We start from the raw sequence: 20,403 nt of genomic DNA on the forward strand, positions 1-20,403 counted from the left end.
AGTATTAGACTAACTAATGAACTCTTCATGATCATTATTTACAGCTAGGTTAGATAAAACCTGTCAAATTCATACTCAAACAACAAATATGATTCTGGTGGTCTATGAATTAGTACTATAAATATGCTAGATTTTGTTTTAGTAGCTAATGTTAGCACCCCAAAGGATGTTAAATTACATCAGTTTTTTAAGGTAATATTCAGTTCTTCACCTAAAAGTATTGCAAACCAGCCTCTTTGACCATTAGTTTTTGATATATGAAGGAATATAAAACCATTAAATGCTGCCTCAGCTAAAGGAATAGTTCTTGATTTGTTAAACCTGGGCTCAATAAGTAGACAGAAATCAGATATACTGTATGTGCAATGTTGGTCATCATTGCAGCTTTATTTCCCAGTGAGTGAATTTTTACCAAACATTTATAGGACAGTCGGATCATGATGGACTGGAGTTAAGAATCACTTTCTTGCTGTGTAAGTACAAGTTATTAATATGAATATTTCTGAATTTTATTTTTCAGACGTGCATTCCAGGAGTATTACCAGGAACATCTGGAGTATGCTTGCCCCACTGAAGATATTTATCTAGAATAAGATGACATCAAACCAAATTGAAGTGTGGCCATTTTGAGGCTGCTGGGTAGTCATTTTCTCTTTTAAACTACTTTTCTTTTACTGTTTCTGAACTGGAATATTCTGTTACAACACTTTTCAGATGTCCGTAGAAAAAAGGTGCCCCTAGAGTCTGTTTGGTCTTATCATTTACTCTTAAGAAGATAAAGGAGGCCAGCGTGGAGCAGAATTTTTATTTGGAGATTCAAACTGAGTTCTGCTGACTTAGAAGAATGCAAAGCTGATGTACATGTTTGACATTCATGCATGACTTCAAAGCGATGTACAAAAAATAATTAGTTTGTTGTTCTTGGAGTGATGCACCTTTCAAGAGAAAGGCATAGCCTCTATGAAAGCAACTGAAAGAACATCTTGTAATATTTATACAGACAGCCAATGGATGTTGGAGACTAATGGATCTGGAGAATAATTGAAAAAATGGTTTTAATCAGAGTTTGGAATTCTGACTGAGAGAAGCATGTCTGCCCAGCGTATATACTGTCACCACAAGCCTGGATAAGCAGTTGAACGAATGAGGCAACAATGTCAAAATATTTGCTGTATATATGTAAAAATAAGATGTGAAAGATACCTTAAAAATCGGAAAATTTACCGTTACAGTTACCAGAGAATACAGTTTTTTAAAAGTGTTTAACTTAATGATGGTAATCTGTTAATCAACATAAAGTATCATTCATTATAGTTTTTATATGGTGACTGGAAAGAGTGAATGGAAGAGCACAACCTTCAAAATTGTATGGTATCATGTCTGAAGGCATATCTGTTATTAACACAAAGGATAAACACACATATTGTAATATGTGAGAAGCCATCTGATTTGGTGACTGCACTTTGTCTAAATTCTGATGTTGTGAAAGTCGGATTATGGGGAAGTGAGCGGATGCAACATTCATTCTCTTTTGATGGCTATCTCAATAGATGACTTGTCCCTAGGGAGCTTTGTCTGTTTTTCTTTTTTTGTTTTTTGAGGTTCCTACTGTGTTTGAGGCTTATTCCTTGTGTGCCTATTGCTAAATATGAAATCCTTTTGTTGCCACTTGTAAGATTTCAAGTGACAAAAATAAAAAAAAACAGCTGTTTTGAGACAAATTAGGATTGTTGGTAATGAGGATCAACATTTTCATTTTGTCAGCTTTTTGGTTGCTGTACTGGTATGTTGTGATGGAGGGTATTGATTATTGAAAGAATTTTATTTTTTAATGTAAGTGCACGCAGAAAACATTACTCTAAATGGGACTGTTACTCACATTTACAAAAAAAAAACCCAATTCGTTAAAAGCAGTTAGTTTCACCCCAAAAGTTAATCTGTTTTCATATAGTGTGCAGACATTTGGAAACTACTAAATAAAGTGTTGAGCAAGCGTGGGTTACCAGAATAGCTAGTGTAAGCCCGAAACTATAAGCGTAACCATAGTGTGTGATGCAGTGCAGTTTTTTTTATAATCACATCATGCTCAACTAATGTGTCAGACATTGTTTTAGTGTCTCTAATTATTGCTAGAAAGGAAATGAGTATACCCACATCATGCCAGGAGGGTGAACCTGACCCAACCGTTGTGGAAATGCCCAAATCTTTCAAATCTCTTGATTTGCAGAGAACGTGGTGAAGAATGATTCATTTGAGCCAGGCATTTCTCCAATGCTTGGTAGTCCTTTGTGCATTGTCAGGTTTAATTTGTGCTTTGTGCACTGCAAAACGGCAATAGTATATTATTTTGTAGTATTCTCAGTGGAACATTATTGATAAACCTGCCTGACAGTGCACAAGAATGATATTAGCACTCAGACGATGTTGACTTGTTTGTGTGTTCACCCACAAGCAAGAATACGAAAGAAAATCCTAATGCAGAAATACGAACTGCTAGCCTTTTACTGAGGATATTCTCTCAGAGTTCCCTGTTAGCTTAAGAGTGTTCAGATTTGGTCCTGGGTTGCTACAGTGGATGCAGGATGCCTTACAAAATTCTTAACAAGAAACTATTTTTTTTTTTGTTTTTTAGTGTCTGCTATTTAATTAGATTTTAAATTTTTCTATTTTCTTTTTAAAAATGTTTTATTTGAATCAGTTTGTTAGAGATAAACACATGTATGTGTGAAAATGAAAACAATTCAGTTGTTTGGCTGTTGTCTTTTTTGTTATTTGCAACATATGACTCATTTCTTTTAAAACTACTGACAAGTAAATCAATTACAGTGAAATAAAATTGTACAAAATGAAGTGACTCCTATGAAAGTATGTGTCTTTCTATATCTCAGAGAGGCAAAATTCTCATTACTGTTAACTCTAAGACAGTCGAGAGAGCTGTCTGATTAAATGACAAGACAGTACCTTCAAAAATTAGTTGGAACAAAAATCTGCAGCCACTGCGGCCATTCAGGACTAATGCTGAGCAGGCCTGTCCCAGATAGTGAATGCCATGCATCATTAATAAGCTGTGCAGACTTCATCAATGGAGCTGTAGCACCATAGAGGTAACTTCTTGTGACCATATTAAGCCTACCCAACATGTGTATACAGTACATAACCGACAACATATTGGAAAGTGTCAGCTTTTGAAGTATTCCCCATATTTACTGTAGCACATCCACCTTTCTGCCATGTCCTCAATATCTTCAGGACACAAACTGCATTGCCTTCGTTAGAGTATCAGCCTGTGTCCAAATGACACAGCGCAATGTCCCCTGTCTAAGTTCTAATAAAGGTTCTGTTATTTTAGTCAAGAGAAGATATAATATAGCTTATCTTATTCAGGAATGATAAATTGAGTACTCCTCGTTTCTGTCATTAGCATCCAGAAAGCCTTTTTTACGTAAAAAAGTATTCAGCCTTCCACCATCCTTATGACAAATGGCTCACTGATCTGGCACCCTTGGTGGCTTTGGTTTAAAGCTGTTGACATTCATCTAGCTCTTAGAAACCTGAGCAGTACCTTTGCATATAGCATTATGTAACGTCATATATACTTTTTGTTATATTCATTGTGGGCGAGTAAGGAATCACAAGTCACAAAGATATGTTGTAGCGCGAACCCAGTCTTCCCCATTTACTTCTTAATGAATAACAGAAATACAAGTGCTAAATGGCATGGAGGCAATGAAATAAACAAAAAGTAGCCACAGTTGTGCTTTGTGTCGTTCTCTTTTCTTTTAGGTCAATTGTGCAGGAACTCCATCCCCTGTCGTGCTTTGTTCAGAGTGATACCTCCTTCTGTCAACCCCATGATTTATAGGCGAGGGTCTCCTTGCTATTGTGGGAGGAGTAGGAGAGGACATGATTAGTGACAGTACAACTTAGAGGATCCACGAGAGTCATCCACAGATGCTCATGAATGACATTATAAATATTTAGCAAGGGAATAAGGAGATTAGTGTGCACCAAATGTGTTTAACACACATTATTCTCCTTATATATGATTTTTATAAAGTAATGTATTATATTAATATATTAAATGCAAGAAATCTCTTAAAAACCCAATAAATAAATATAGAATTCATCTCAATGTATCTTGGGCATTTACAAAGGAGTGAATTTAAGCAAGAAACATCCATAGGCTTTTTAGCCCTGGTACTAAATGCCTAAAATCACTAAATTGTTTGGATGGATTTCTCCTACCATTCAAAGCATTCAGAATGGTTACTCATGCGTAATCACCCCAGTCTAAAACTTACAATAAAGTAGCATCTCATTTACAATTTTAGCCCTACCTGATCCCTATTTTTGACAAGATCTCTTCCAGATCTTATATTAAAAAGTAGAATGAATATGTGAAAGAGAGCATCATTTATTTTTCTGGTGATCTGAAGTGTTCACCCTAGATTTTGGCCTCTATATAATTTTGGTCTTTATATTGTTGTAAACATACAGTATAATATTGCAGGTATCTCTGTCATACTGTATAGTCAGTGCTGAACAAAATAATTATAATATATTGATCTTTTTAAAATCATACAGCATAGCTGTTGATTAAGGAGCTTTATGATAAATTCCAAAAGATAATAAAGGGCTTTGAAAACAATAGTGATTGATATTGAGGTAGAAATTACCATCCAAACCATTAAAACAATGTTCAGAAAGTGCACTAGGGAAATATATAAGTGCATAAAAACAAAATGAAATCTGCAATCAGCATGGTTAGAGTAGTCTTGGCCAAACTGGGCAGCCCACAGCGAAAGGGTGCTTGTTGCTTCTCCCAGACGCTGCACAGGTTTCTGCTGTCAGCTTCCTCAAAGCTGTTCTATCATAAGTTGTTAGCCATGGGTGAGTACCACATATAATCTGCATTTTTTAACCTAATATGCTTTTACAACAGTAAACCTACAACTTTCAGCCACCAGATTCTGCAAAAGTCTTAAATGACTGAAGTCATAAATGATTTTACTCCACCGTAAATGTGTTTTAGCTGCAGTATGGAGAGATAAACCATAATTTTGAGGTAGAATGGTCTTGTTCAAGAGTGTATACTGATGACTTCAACTGTACTCTATTGAATAACTGGAAATGAGTAGCAGTATATAGATTCTCACAACCAGAAATGTATGTGCATCTGTTCTGGTGGTGTGGTGGAATTTGGCATAGCCATACAATCTCATTCTGCAAATTATTGTATCTTCTATCCTCATGTGATTGTTTGAAAAGAAATAACCTTTTCTGTTTTTTATAAGATGTTGATCCTGACTACAACATACAGTGCATTTTTCTCCTTTGCAGCCAATTTTCACTTAAGTGGCATTAACAGTCCATAATCAAGTCTAAAGGTGAGGCATTTTGACATAAGAATAAAGATGCATTATTAGGAATAAAATGTAATCTTTATGAAATTATTCTAAATACTTTGAACCTGAAAATAAACAAAGATTGTTAGGAATTTTGTGTTTATCAATGTCCTACATAATATAATAATGTATAGTAGGCATGCATAGTGACCCAGAAAATATATATATATTTTTTAAATTTCCTTTTTACCTTTAACAATAAATTGTCAAGATTGGATTTTAATTTCAAAATAACACACTTTTTGTTCTTGTCTTTAATAAACTAGAAAATTGAAGTTTTGTTTGTTTTTTCCCCCATTATCATTTGGCAAAGAACATATATTAAAGAAACATGAAGGTTGCATTTTTAAGAGGTGGCAAGAAGAATGTAAAGAAGTGATTTAGCTACACTTCCAAAGTGCGTTAAGATGCTAAAGCACTGTATACATATGTACAGACTAGATTAGCAAATTAAATTGTGGTGTTTATATGTGCAGCAGTCTTGCATTTAGAGAAACAATGTAATTTGCTTTTATCTTTCCCAACATGTTAACTAATAGTGTTTTCATGGTAAGCAAAGGTAGTGCGTGAAAATGGAATATGATTGGAGTAGCAAGCTACAAAATCACAGACAAACTCAACAACAAACGTGACTCTGCATTCTTCATCTGCCATGTTCTAGAGGATATAAATTATTGTTTTAAAATGGACTTTTGTAAATCTAGAACTCTGACACAGGTATTGAAGAAGCTGTTTTCCATTAAGGGAATAGTTGATTTGTACATGCATTGGCCCACTAATGACCTTCATTTTTCAACGACAGTAGCATTACATGGTATGTGAAATGCATTTTGCACAAATTCTGACAATATTTGTCCAGCTGTTTGCATTAACATGCTTGTGCCACGCAAACTCATGCTGAATGCAGTACACGTATTATAGATACAAATTTTACCTGCTCAAGGGTACTGCTGAACTTTTGTAGAGCTGTCAGAACTCAGCCTATTTAAACAACAACTTGTATAGCATTTGCTTACACAAAATGCCTTGCAAAGTTGCCATATGTAAAAAAAAGAAGAAAAAAAAACTATTCCCTTGCTTTGTAAATCTGCTTCAAGGATAAAGTCTCTGTTTTGTTAAAAAAATAAATAAAAAAAACATTTAGTCTCTTCATCCTTCCCTCCCCTTTCCTTACAAGTCTGTTCTACAAAGCCTCCTACAGATTCTTTAGTCTGTATAACTCATGATGATGTAACCTCAACATTTATTCAATGTATACCTATAACACATCAGTATGTAATAAATAATATTTATCCTGTATCTTTAAAAATTGACTTGTAAAAAGAAAACAAAACTTTATTCACACTGCCTTGTCATGGTCTTATGAATAAAATATATGCTTGATGTCAATGAACAGTTGAACTCTTTAATGCATTCTCGTCCACTTCTCTGATGTTTTGTAATTTAATTATACCATGTGTTTTTATACAATCCATGTATGATTTTAAAATTTTACAGATATTGAAGACGTGGTAGCAGTGTATCACCACATTGTCACAATTTGCTTGCAGTATATATATATGAATGTTTTTGCATAAGGTTCCCTAAAATTATTATATTTTAATGTTTTTATATTTTATTATTTTACTGATAATATCACAACACCATTCATTTTGTTGTTCCAGTTTTTTAGATGCAGCCACTGTTTTGAGTATTCTTTTCATTATGGCGACTGTGTTGTTTGCAATGGTACTCCATTGCCAGCTCATGACAGCAGGACTTCATCATTCCCTGCCTATGTAAGATGGAGGCACACAGTGTATGGCATCCAAACCTCGGGGGGTAGAATAAAATCTCTGGTGTAGAAGTGCAGTCCTGCTTGGCTAGGGAAAGCATTGATTAGTTCAGGTTACGAACTTTTTTTCCTTTTTATATCATTACCTTTTTTTTACCTCTTCATTTATTTTTCCAATTTGGAGCCCTATGTAGCCTCCTTAGCATTATGTTAAGCCCTAGAAAAATGAACCAAAAACATTGTTTTTTTTTCAGCATGAGAAAATGTTATTTTGTTTGACAGAAACCTGTAAATATCAAAATGTCAACATAAATATGTTCACTGATGTAGATTTTCTAGACATCCTTTTGTGTGATATGTTTTGAGACAGTCACCAACACACAGCCAGTTGTTGTAATTGGGACCCTAGAAGCGTGTTTCTTTGAGCGCTTTTCTTATAATATTGTTTCTGTTGCTTGCACATGAGAGACAAGAATTTCAGTGCCTAAACCTCACAATCGACACACCTAATGTGTTATTGTAGGCCAACACCACACAAGGCTTAGTGACTTCCACACTTCCCCTGACATGAACATTGACAGTTGTTGCATTATGAACAGTGCTTAGGAAGCTAATATCATTTTTGTCCTTTCACTTGATCACGATTATTTTGCCTCTTTGCCATGCACCATTGTAAACCTTCACAGGACCAAATTTATCAGGCAAATCAAGGCTGTTCATTCGTACATCAGTTTCACTATCCATGTCAATGTCTGGTGACCAATTCACATTGTCACCACTATTGCTTGACTCAACTAATGGCTAAGTTTGGGTTTGTTCTAAAACTGGCTTTACAGCTTCTCATTTCCATGCCATGGTGCGTTTTGGTTGAAGGTTCCACTCCATCCATGAATATTCATGAGATGCCATAGAGTGGCAAAATGCATAAAAATATTCATGATTTTTGGCAGCATGACGTTATTTTATCCACTAGATGCCAGTAGAATACTGTCTTGAGCGTTATTCTGGCCTCATACTTTAAAGCGGATCATAATAGCTTATCATGGGAGACACTCAGGTTAACCATTTTTACATAGAACTCCAAGCCCAAGAGACACTTGAGGTTAATGCCAAGGACATTAATTCTTTGCTGCTTCTAAATTTCTGCATGAACTTCTCCTGCATTACATGAAGTATAACCATTTTTTAAACTGTCTACATACATCAGAGTTTCTACCATCTTACTTTTTTTGGATTTTGCTGTCCTGGTCAAAATTTTCCAAAAATAAATGATTATAATTTTGTGCCAAAACACTATGAAATACATTGTATTACAGTTATTAGATTCTAATTGTTCAGTCAGGAATCCTGTCCCTATTATTACAAAATCCCAAATCTAGATAGTCTTTTCCTCTCAATGGTGTTCTCACATACTGTGGTAAAAAGAAAAACTGATTATGGCTTTCTCGCAAGGTCATTTCAGTTAATATTTGGGTAATTAAACTCTGCCATAACTATAATAATATCCCTATAAACTTGATTGCTTCCTATATTAAAAAATACACTGTGGGCTCAAAATCACACTCTCAAAATCAGACTTCTGTCCCCAGTTCTTTCAAACCAAATCCAAACATCCAGCCTATGATGCAACTCACCAGCCATTTAAAGCAGACTTATGCAATTTCTCTTTTGCATAAATGGCTATTCCTCTACCTTATGGGTCTTGCCATTCTCTCCCTAAATATTGTGTAATTACATTCAGTATGCTACACTCATCCCTCCATTCTTAGATTTAGCCAGGTTTCTGTAAATTGCTATAATACCATAATTACATTGAGGTACAAAGGACTCTAACATGTTTTTTTTCTTCCATATACTTCTAATATTAATTCAAGCAATTTTAACATCTTACTCATTTTATTTTGCCTTTTAACTGAAGGCCAATTGCTTTAGGTGAAGTTATGAACCTGGCATGTCCTAAACTCCCTGCCTCCTCATTTCATTGTTTAAACAATCCTCAACTAACCCACTCATATATTTCCCTAGTACATTGCTGCTCCTCCAATTCAAATGTAACCCACTACAATGAAACAGATCCCATCTGCTTCAGAAGGAGTAACGATACTTAATAAACCTATGCTTTCTATCCTCCAACAAGATCTGCAGCACATGTTAATCTTTCTCATCTCTCACCTAGACTGGCACATAGCACAAACAAAGCTTCACGGAAAAGTCCCTTTCAAGTTCTGATCCTCAGCTTTGAAAGTAACTCTCTAAACTTAGACTGCAAAACTGGCAGCCTACCCCAACATATGCTATTTTTTATAAAGAGACGACAATGAAGACTAGATTCATCACTGCTCTGGCCATGAGCCTACCTCCACCTTTTTGGAGAGGTCTCCTACATGTTCATGAGGTGGACAGTGTGGACGAAGGCTTCAGGCCAGACAGCAGGTGTGGTTATAAAGCAGCTTTATTTTTGCAGAGTCACAGTGAGAAGAGTTTCAGAAAAGCAGACAATCAATAATAAATGACAGCGTCAGGGCTCTTCTGAACCCCGTCTGTTGGGTGGGGCAAGTTTTTATACCCCTAGAATGCGTGATTTAATATCATATAAAATGTAACAGTCAACACTTTATTATACACAACCCTTGAACCCCTTCAATGCCCCTTATGAAACTCGATTTCTTGGCCCCTTTTGTTATGGCGTTCAGATGTAAGCTAAGGGAAAACGTGATAAGGCAGACTCATGTGTGGAATGCTTAGACCTTGAGTCCTTTGCACAAATATTTTTCTGTTTGCTAAAACAAAGCATGCTTTTACATGGTTTCATGAAGCTTACTTCTCAGACATGAATTAGTACAAGGGAACGAAGAGAACATTCGTCTTCCACAGCAGCATGCCCTAGGAGACTCTGTCCCTGGAGCAAACCTGAGTTTCACTCTTCCTAATGATTAAGTTCCAAGTTCCACTACCTCTTCGTTTCTGAAGACCAGTTTTGAGGTGACCAGTCTTATCATCTCTGCCTTTCACCTCAGAGTTATCAGAACCTCAGCCCAGCTCTGTGAATTCCTCAAAATGAATTGGTGCAGCTTCCTGCTAGAGTGCCTTCTATCTGAAGTGTTCATGCTTGTGTGCTTCCTCAAACAGTCCTAGGATATACTTTTTTTTTTCTGGATTTTTGACTGTAAGTTGTCAGTATTTAAATGAGTGTCAGTGTATTGGTGTGTAGTCTACAGTGAGCTTGGGTCCTATTCAGAGTATGTTCCTGCCCTGTAGTCATTGCTGCTAGGGTATGCTCCCTATCCACAAAACTCCATACAGTACTGGAAAGTGAAAAATTGATAGATGGAGCTGTTACATTTTTGCAATGTAAAACTACTTAGTAATTTGATGCATGGCATAACATTTAGGTGTGTTCAATGTCCAGGCATTGTAGCCCTTAATGGACTGAATTCAGTAGGTAGGTTCTAGAACCTTCTCAATCCATTTCAAGGTTTCAGAAGCCAAATGGGTTCTCACCAGGATTGCGCAAAAGCCTGAAAACAGGACTGGACAGGACCCCAGTGCATCACTGGGACCACTCTCACTCACACACACCATATTTACACACAGCAGCAGTTTGCAGTTGTCCTTTAACTTAATTTTTTTTTTAAATGTAATTAATTCCTTCTTTGCTTGTACATGTCTGGCCATTGCAATTTTCATGAAATGGGAATTACACAGCTATTCAGTTTTGTCAAATATTAGGGAATGATAGAAGTGAAAGGCAAATTTTATTACAGTGACTGACCATTATGGTAAGGTGACCAGAATTTTTTTGGACAATCCGGGGTCACTGGGGGGGAGGGTGGCTAGAGGAGCGTAGGCTACATACAAAGCGAAAGCTAATCACGCGATTTCTCGCCAAAGTTGCAGGATGCGGTAAAGCATAACCTCCGTCAAAACAACCATCATTCGCGCCGAGTTCAAATTATCCTGGTGATGAGATACATTCAAAAAAGTGAACCAGCTGAAACCGGGGACAAAACGGGGACATGTTTCTGAGTAGGGAGAGTTGCACGAAAACGGGTCTGTCCCCGGAAAACGGGGACGGATGGTCAACTTAATTATGGACTCCAGGAGAATGTGGCACTCTGAAAATCTGATCACCCTATGATTTACGAATCAAAGTCCCAACCTTGCACATTTGTGTAGCTTGTATGTCCACACATAAAGCCTTATTTGTTTAATGTCTCTCCTTATCACCAGAGAATGACCAGGACACAGAAAAGAAACAAAACACTTTCACAAGCAAACACATATTATTGCACACAACACTTGAAATGGAAACAAATATGACAGTACAGTTTGTGTGCTTTTTGGTTCTCCTCACGATGCTGCTCAAATTTAATACTGTAACGACCCGGCAGCAAGCGCTGGCGGAGTGACGCCTTATGGGTAATTTATGTAAATAGTTTGTGGGGAATTTATGGGTAATTTATGTAAAAGCTTATTGTTGTGTCAAAATTAACTAAGTACGTAATTGTCTTTCCTGTTGTAAGTGTTGTATGTGTTTGTGCTCAACCGGTGGGGTGGGTTGGGTTATCGCCGTCTGGGGTTATGTAAATGTAAATAGTCACCATCAATGAGAAAGATGGCTCTGTAAATGACCTTGACCATGGCTATTCAATGAGTTTTAAGCTTTGTTTTACTAACGAGGTTCTGGTGCAGTCCTCCTCTCGAGCCGCAAAAATGTCCACAAAGTCGTTCAGTAATTTCTGGAGTTGCTCCTGCTGTGGCGTGCTCAGATGTTCACCACTTCGATGGCCCAATTCCTCCACAGCGGCAACCGTCTCAGCTGATGGGGGTCGTGCGATGAATTTGACTGTCCAGCAATACTCTCCTGGGGGTTCTCTTGAACCCTTGCCACTTCCAAACAATGGTTGGGAGCCGGTGAGCAGTGGGGTCCAGGTGAATCCACTCTGGCAGTCCTTCCAGGACGGTTCCAGCCCGACCGGAGCGGCACAGTCTCATTACCCAAACAAAGGACGGCCCTTGACACATCAACACGTGCTCCCCAGTGGGCCAACAAGTCCAACCCAATAATGCACTGGTCTTTAATGTCCGAAGCCAGAATTCGTGGTTGGTCTGGCTCGTCCCTACCAACACAGATAACAGTTTCTTTCCGGGCATTACTGTCCGTTCACCCGTAACAGTGCGTAGTTCGCTATTTGTGGGGGTCCAGCCCTCTGGAAGAAGACCAGCGGTTTGGGCAACACTCCTTTCGTAGCAAACAAATAGTGGACCCGTGTCCACTAAAGCACTGCATGGCCGTCCGTCAATAGTGCAGTCTAGGTATAGTCCAGTGGAAAATCCACAGCGCCCAACTTTAAAGCAGTCATTGTGGAGGGGTACTGAAAAACGGAGCGAGGGTCCCCTCACGGCCTCACCTCGTTGTCTCTGTCGGGGGGTTGATGTTGGTTGGGCGCGACTGACCTCCACTACCTCAGACGGGTCCCCTTCCGCCCTTCGTTCAACTGCTCTTGTTAGTCGACTCGGGTGTGGCGTTCGTCTTGTCGGTGACTCAGCCTGTAGTACCTCTTCAGCCCGCTCAGCCTCTCGTAGTGCCTCGCTCAAATCTCGGGGTGATGATAGACAGACATGCTGGTGAAGACGTTCTGGTGTGAGGCCCCGCAGGAAAGCATGAAGACTGAGTTCCTCCCTCGCTGCTGTTGAGAAAGTAGGGTAACCTTTTCGTGTATATACCCTGATGTCAGTGGCAAAGGCTCCTACACTCTCACCTTCACGCCGACGTCGGCTAGTCAGCTTTTCTCTGCTGCATTCTGCTGAGGTTCTTTGTCCAAAGCGACGGGTGAGAGCAGCGGTGAGAGCCTGAAGATCACGACACTCTTCCGATGGCAGATCAATGAGTACCTGAAGTGCGGGACCCTCCAAGGCCAGGGCCAAGTGTGTCGCAGCTTCCTCGCGGTTCCACTCATTGTGTATCGCGGCCAGATCCACTTGTGCAAGGTATGGCTATAAGGGCGTCAATCCGCTGTATCGCGGCAGCTTAGCAGGTGACCGTGAGAAGAGGACCGGCCGAATGGTAACCTGGGGTATCGCTGCTGCAGCCGACGGCCCCCTCTGGCCGTGCTCAGAAGATCGCAACACTTTCCGGGAACACTGGCACCATCAGGCGGTCTGCCTCTTTTCTCCGCACAGCTCCGCTGATCAGGCGCTCTAACGTAACGCTGTTCTCTAAGATGGCATGCTCTAATTCTTCAAGACTCTGTTCCATAACGGCGTCTTCTAAACAGCCTGGTCTCCCACTTCTGACACCAATGTAGCGACCGTGGTGGAGTCTTTAAAGATTTTAGAGCCAAACTCTGCCGTGCACCTCTCCCAAGCTGTCGGCTAGCGGATTGCCAGCGTTATGCACGCAGCTGCACCCAGCTCTTTAGATAACGAGCACTCGTGTCCCATACACCGCACGACTCCGAGTGTCTCGCAATAATTGCTTAGATAGAATCTTAGCAATGATACAGCTCTGTCCTGTTGTATCTTTTTATTAACAGATAGCCAGTAAAACAAAGCTTAAAACTCATTGAATAGCCATGGTCAAGGTCATTTACAGAGCCATCTTTCTCATTGAAGGTGACTATTTACATTTACACAACCCCAGACGGCGATAACCCAACCCACCCCACCGGTTGAGCACAAACACATACAACACTTACAACAGGAAAGACAATTACGTACTTAGTTAATTTTGACACAACAATAAGCTTTTACATAAATTACCCATAAATTCCCCACAAACTATTTACATAAATTACCCATAAGGCGTCACTCCGCCAGCGCTTGCTGCCGGGTCGTTACAATATGTTCTAATTTTGCGGTATTCCCACTTGGAGTTTAGTGTGCGCTGTTGTAAACTTAATGTGATGAAGTTTGTGGGAATGAAATACTTTTTTGACGGATTGCCTGTTTGATAATTTTCAATAATTTATCGGGACGCACAGTATGAAAACGGTATTGTCCTTGTGACCGGCACGTGTGGTCACTGTAGTGTCAGTGAAATAGTTAATAATGGTAATCTGCAGATAATGGAGGTGAGAGGCTGGTTTAGTGTAAAGTTAATACTGAGTAAATTTTTATTTACCAAGTATTCGTTTTTGTTTTCTTTGCTTGCATTTTTTTGCTTTTACTGTTACGAAGATCATTTAACTTACCTGTTACGAGTTAAAGCATCGGGAGGATTGAGGCGCGGCTTGTTCTCTTCTGCTTGTGCGTCTGCGCGCGCTCAAACAGCCAATCAGCGACTTCATACCCACTCAAGCTATCAGCTGCTGTTTCATTAATTCGGATGTGGGGGTGGTCTGTGTGTATCCTGCAACACCTATTGGAGGAGAAAAACAACAGGATAATACAAAAATATACAAGCTGAGGTAACTACTGCTGTTACGGTAGAATTGAGAGAGTAGACTAATTTGAAGTCGCATAGAAAGTTTCTCCGTTTTAAGTTTGAAAATTCGCCAGTGCATTTTCAATGGGGGGTTTTCAAATTTTAAAACTGTGTACAGTGCGGTCTGTGCTAGTTTTCTCATCAAGAACTGCACCGTCTTGACAAATTTCTTTGAAGACTATGCACGCCAGATTTGAATTATTCATTATTTGCGAACGTACTGTAAAGATCATATTAATATGTTTGTGCAATTGTTTTGTTCTAGTGCAGCTGTTATTCTTGCTCATCAATGATCTCGTTTTTTTGGTTGTGAATCCCACTCCAGCCGTCTCGCTTTGTAAGATTTGCAAGTTCTCTCCATGTCTGACTGAGTTTTTCTCAGGTTACACCAGCCTTAATCTTTCCATCCCATGGTGTTTTTTAGGTTGGCCCTGCTTGGCAGTGTGCCTAAGTGAGCCCAGTTGATTTATACTGCCCTCTTCAGTAGTTGGTTCTTGCCTTTTGTCCTATGTTAGTAGGTTAGGCTTTGGATGAGTTTTATGTGAATCATGGAGCGTACAGATATATCGAAATAGGGAATTAGGTTCAGCGCTGTGTGACCCTGGCATTAAGGAAATTAGTGTATTATGTGAAAATATACAGTGATCGAGTCATTTACTGCATACCCAAAACTACATGTAGGTGAACCTAAGGATACAACAGGTAATGTTGTGTCAAGAACATGCCATACAACCTGTTCAGAGATGATTTCTGTCTTGCACTTGATAAGCTCCTGCTCAATGTTGAGTAAGTTGGTTTAGAATGCTTTGTTTTTAGACCCCCGTGACCCTGTAGTTAGGATATGACGGGTCGGATAATGGATGGATGTTTTTATGTAATGCATGCTACTTTTCCTGGCGGCACAGGTGTAGTGCTGCTACCTCTCAGTAAAGAGACCAGGGTATTGGGTTTACATTATCTCCCTGTGTTTATGTGTGTTTCCTCCCACTGTCTGAGATTTTTAAGTTAGGTGAATTGACAACCCTAAATTGGCCCTAATGTGTGTGTTTGTTTGCCCTGTGGTGGACTGGTTCTTTATCCAGGGTTTATCTTCCCTTGTGCCCCTTGCTGGCTGGGGTAGGCTCCAGCCCCTCCATGACCTTGGTCTGGATTAAGCAGGTTACAAAATGTTATGACATATATATTTCCTGTATATAATAACTAGCAGAATACCCGCGCTTCGCAGTGGAGAAGTAGTGTGTTAAAGAAGGTACGAAAAAGAAAAGGAAAAATTTTAAAAATAACGTAACATGATTGTTAATGTAATTGTTTTGTCATTGATATGAGTGTTGTTCTCATATCTATCTATCTATATCTATATATATATATATGTTGTTCTCATATCTATCTATATATATATCTATATATCTATATATATATATTTATATCTATATATCTATATATAGATATATATATATATATATATATATAGCAAAATACCAGCTTGGCAGCGAGAAGTAATGTGTTAAAGAAGGAAAGAGAAAGAAAAGGAAACATTTTGAAAATAACGTAACATGATTGTCAATGTAATTGTTTTGTCACTGTTATAATGAGTGTCGCTGTGATATATATATATAGCAAAATAGCGCTTATGCGATGTCATGTGTTAAAGAAGTTATGAAAAAGAAAAGGAAACATTTTAAAAATAATGTAACATGATTGTCAAAGTAATTGTTTTGTGTATTTGGAGGCAGCGTCACAAAGTTATTTTCGTCTAGCTGCATCAGAAAATGTACCACGACGTCTGACACGCCTCCTTTTTACTGTTTTCTCACAGCTTGGATTGCTGCTGTCATACACACACACACACACACACACACATACATACATACATACATACACACATACATATATATATATATACACATACCTATCTATCATATATACACACATACATACACACACCTATATACATGTGTGTGTGTATGTGTGTGTGTGTATATATATACACATACATACATACATATATATACACATACATATACTTGTGTGTATGTTTGTATGTGTCTATATGTGTGTGTATAGCTTTGGTCACTGAGTGCAAGGGAAAAATAATAAAATATAGTCTATAAGTTATTAAACAGTAAAACATTAACGTTTTAAGAAGTACAGGTACATTGAGCTGCGGTGGGTTGGCACCCTGCCCAGGATTGGTTCCTGCCTTGTGCCCTGTGTTGGCTGGGATTGGCTCTAGCAGACCCCCGTGACCCTGTGTTCGGATTCAGCGGGTTAGAAAATGGATGGATGGAGGTACATTGAGCACTACTGGAGTGGTTGCGGGTAAACTACATTTTAAAGACTGTGTAACACAACAGGTAAGTAACTAACAGCAGCTAAAATGTATATGGATCATCTCTCGGTAGTAGATCCCTTTTGAAAGGCGCTACATGACGGCTGTGGTATAGAAATTACATTTTCTATGTGAACGTTCAAATTTGTGCCTCTGGTAATGTGCCTTACCGGCATTTAAAGAAAATTAGTTTTGTGTCCTCTGCAGTGTTAAGAGAGAAAGGCTTTGGTTTGGGATAAAAGGAAAAGGTGTAAAGAAAGGAAAGTTGCCTTTTTCTTTTATATAGTATAGAGAGATGTGTTCGCTGACGTTATGATCGCCTTTTGGGGACAGTCGCGTGGGTCTTGTGTAGACTGGTGAGACGTCCCGCCATTAATCGGCTGTGATGGCACTGTCAGTCCTCTACTTGTGTGCGTGTTTTAATAATCTGGGGTGAGAACCTCATAATCGTATCGTGCAAAAGAAAGTGTGAATCGCCTTAATATTATTTTGCCGTGGTGTAGAAAAGGGGTCCCGTGTTTGCACTTGTCTGGGCTATAGCGCAGGGGGAGGATGAAAAAAATTAAAAGTGCTCACTTTGACTTAAGGCAGAAGCGCAGTCAGCGTCTCAAAGGCCGGCACAGCTATGCACGCGCTGGCTGCTCGACTTTTGCTGGGCAGGAGACCCCAGTTTTGCAGACACGTTCATGATATCAAAAGTCTCAGCTCTTTGGAGGTAATTATATATATATATATAGCAAAATACCAGCCTACAGCGGAGAAGTAGTGTGTTAAAGAAGTAATGAAAAGAAAAGGAAACATTTTAATAATAACGTAACATGATTAACATTGTCATGAGTGTTGCTGTCATATATATTCCTGCCTAAATAAGTCACCCTCGCTTCGCTCTTACTTTTTTACCGTTCATTTAATCATGCCTAGTGGCGGAAAAATTATAAAATGGAAGGAGGATGGCTTTACCAAAACAATTATTGATGGCGAATCAATTATTCATAAAGCTTGAATTGGTGATCTGTTTTTCTGTGTTAACCTCATATTTTTTCATACTTCTTCTCAAACCAAGGTGGTGCGAGGGTAAAATGAATCGGGATGCGCTGATCAATGTAATCGGTGTACCAGGAAATCATGCATTGACAAAGCTCCCTTTGCTTGTAATGCAAAGTGTGATTAAATGCATTATTTTTTAACGCGTTATGGAGCACATGCATCGAAGCTTCTCAGCTGTGCTTGTGCTAAGAACGAAATAAGATGAATGGGAGGGGTGATGATGACGTGACTCCCCCACCCGCCTTAACTGTCAATCCCCCACAAACACAGTCTCTCGGAATTTGCATAAGCACACCCCTTCACCTACAATTTTAACTTAGTTACAAAGTGATCAAAACTCTCGTTTATATCCTGCGTCCTCTCATTAAACTTGTATCCCGCATTACCTGTGGGCATGTGAAACGCCAGCGGTAGCCTGTCTATGAACTTAATTTAAAGTTTAAGTTTACACCTTGCTTTCTTTCCGAGGTAGCAGCAGTCATGAATATGGTAGTATATGTCACTCGCTCGCTTCTTATTGTTTCGCTGCCTTCTCAATTATATAATGCATGTTTTCTTAAGGGCTTTTTGGAGGTCTTCCTGGTTTTCTACGCACTGCGTTGACAGTCAGTTCACGTGATTACGTGGGAGGCGTGATGATGTCACACGAAACTCCGCCCCCCACGTCATTGCAGCTCAACTCCATTACAGTTAATGGAGAAAATACCTTCCAGTTATGACCATTAGGCGTAGAATTTCGAAATGAAACCTGCCCAACTTTTGTAAGTAAGCTGTAAGGAATGAGCCTGCCAAATTTCAGCCTTCTACCTACACAGGAAGTTGGAGAATTAGTGATGAGTGAGTGAGTGAGTGAGTGAGTGAGTGAGTGAGGGCTTTGCCTTTTATTAGTATAGATTCTTTGAGGATATACTGTACTATCAAAATGTATACTATTCTCTCAAAAGACTTATTTAAATATACTTTATATATCATAGATCTGTTGTCAGGTGTTGTATAAAGTAAAAGTACAGATACAAAGTAAGTAAGCTTTGCCCATTAGCAAACTACTTAAATAGAAGTTTTAAAGTATCTGATATTAAGTGCAGTTAAGTAACAAAAGTACAATTAAGTACAAGTAGGCTCTCCCTCTGTTTCATAGTCAAAGCATTCTTAACAAACTGAAAATCACTGAAACTTATTTCTTTTTGTGAGTGAGTCATATCGCAATCACAAAAGTAAAAGCCTAGGAATTGCAGCTTGAAGCAGTGACACTTAGCGTGAGTGGACATCTTGATAATTGTATCCTGATTCAGTGAGGTGGGCCCCAACAGGAGAGCCATACAGGCTTTATCCACTTAATGTTCCTGAAAGCACCTTCATAAAGTGAATTTTTGTAAAGTGACTGCCATTGATAATTCATTTAAATGGAAAGCATTAACTGTTTCTTGACCCCTAAAATGAACCCAATGTTTGTTCAAACAACATAGAACTCCGTGAACATTCTCAGAATTAGTTCAATAGAAATATTAATCATCAAAACCCACCCTAAGAATACAATTGCCCTTCATTAAATAATCCATCCATCCATCATCCAACCCGCTATATCCTAACTACAGGGTCACGGGGGTCTGCTGGAGCCAATCCCAGCCAACACGGGGCGCAAGGCAGGAAACAAACCCCGGGCAGGGCTCCAGTTCATTAAATAATGTTTAATAAAGTGCTTTACGTAGACTTTATCATTTTTACTTACAAATTCAAGTTCTTCTTAGGATTTGCCAAAATGCTTATGATGTGTTTTGGAGCCATTCTACCAAGATAATGTGAGAAGACAGCAGCACATGTGACGAGGTGGGTTCACCACATAATGTGAACGCATGAGTACTCCCTGCTGCAGCCTGTCGATCAGCACCACTCTGTTCAGCCGGCCGCTGTGATCACAGGGTCTGAAAGCAACAGCATCATCTGTGCAAATACCTGAGACTGGGACTGTGCGTTGTCAACGTCCAGCACCACCCCAAACATCCAGCTGCGGGCTGCACCAGGGTGTACTGTATGTGGAATGACTGTGTAGATGGCCTGGTGTTAGTGCCAGCAGCCTCGCATTTGAAAATCATCCCAGATTCTTTGTTCCGAAATGGGGAAGACTTTATTCTAGATAACTAACTGTTCATAGCATTGTGTATATTTGCAAAGCCCCCTTTTTTGATTAATATTGTAGTAACAACTATGTCTGGCAAAACATTTCAGAGTAAAAAAAAGAGGCATTTGCAGTTGAAAATGTGGTGAAATAAAAGTAGACAGAAAATGTTATAGTCAGGTACAAATATTTTCTAAACATACTCGAGTACAGTAACACAGTACTCCTGTACAACACATTGTGAAGCACTTATCTTGGTTAGTTAGTTATGTATTCTGTTTTAAAGTCTTAATAAATGTTTCCATT

The 20,403-nt window shown here is 38.9% G+C and overlaps 1 protein-coding gene across 1 annotated transcript in view; it reads left to right on the top strand.

Moving 5' to 3' along the window:
- Positions 1–6,806, top strand: part of mapk8ip2 (mitogen-activated protein kinase 8 interacting protein 2) — a 229,440-nt gene extending 222,634 nt beyond the window's left edge. The window contains exon 13 of the mRNA XM_039761511.1: positions 521–6,806. Coding sequence (XP_039617445.1) covers positions 521–593 — 73 coding nt within the window. The 3' untranslated portion in view covers positions 594–6,806. The remainder of the gene's footprint in view (positions 1–520) is intronic.
- The last annotated feature ends 13,597 nt before the right edge of the window (positions 6,807–20,403 follow it).

This window comes from Polypterus senegalus, chromosome 8 (genome assembly GCF_016835505.1).
Source record: "Polypterus senegalus isolate Bchr_013 chromosome 8, ASM1683550v1, whole genome shotgun sequence".
Classification (NCBI taxonomy): Eukaryota; Metazoa; Chordata; class Cladistia; order Polypteriformes; family Polypteridae; genus Polypterus; species Polypterus senegalus.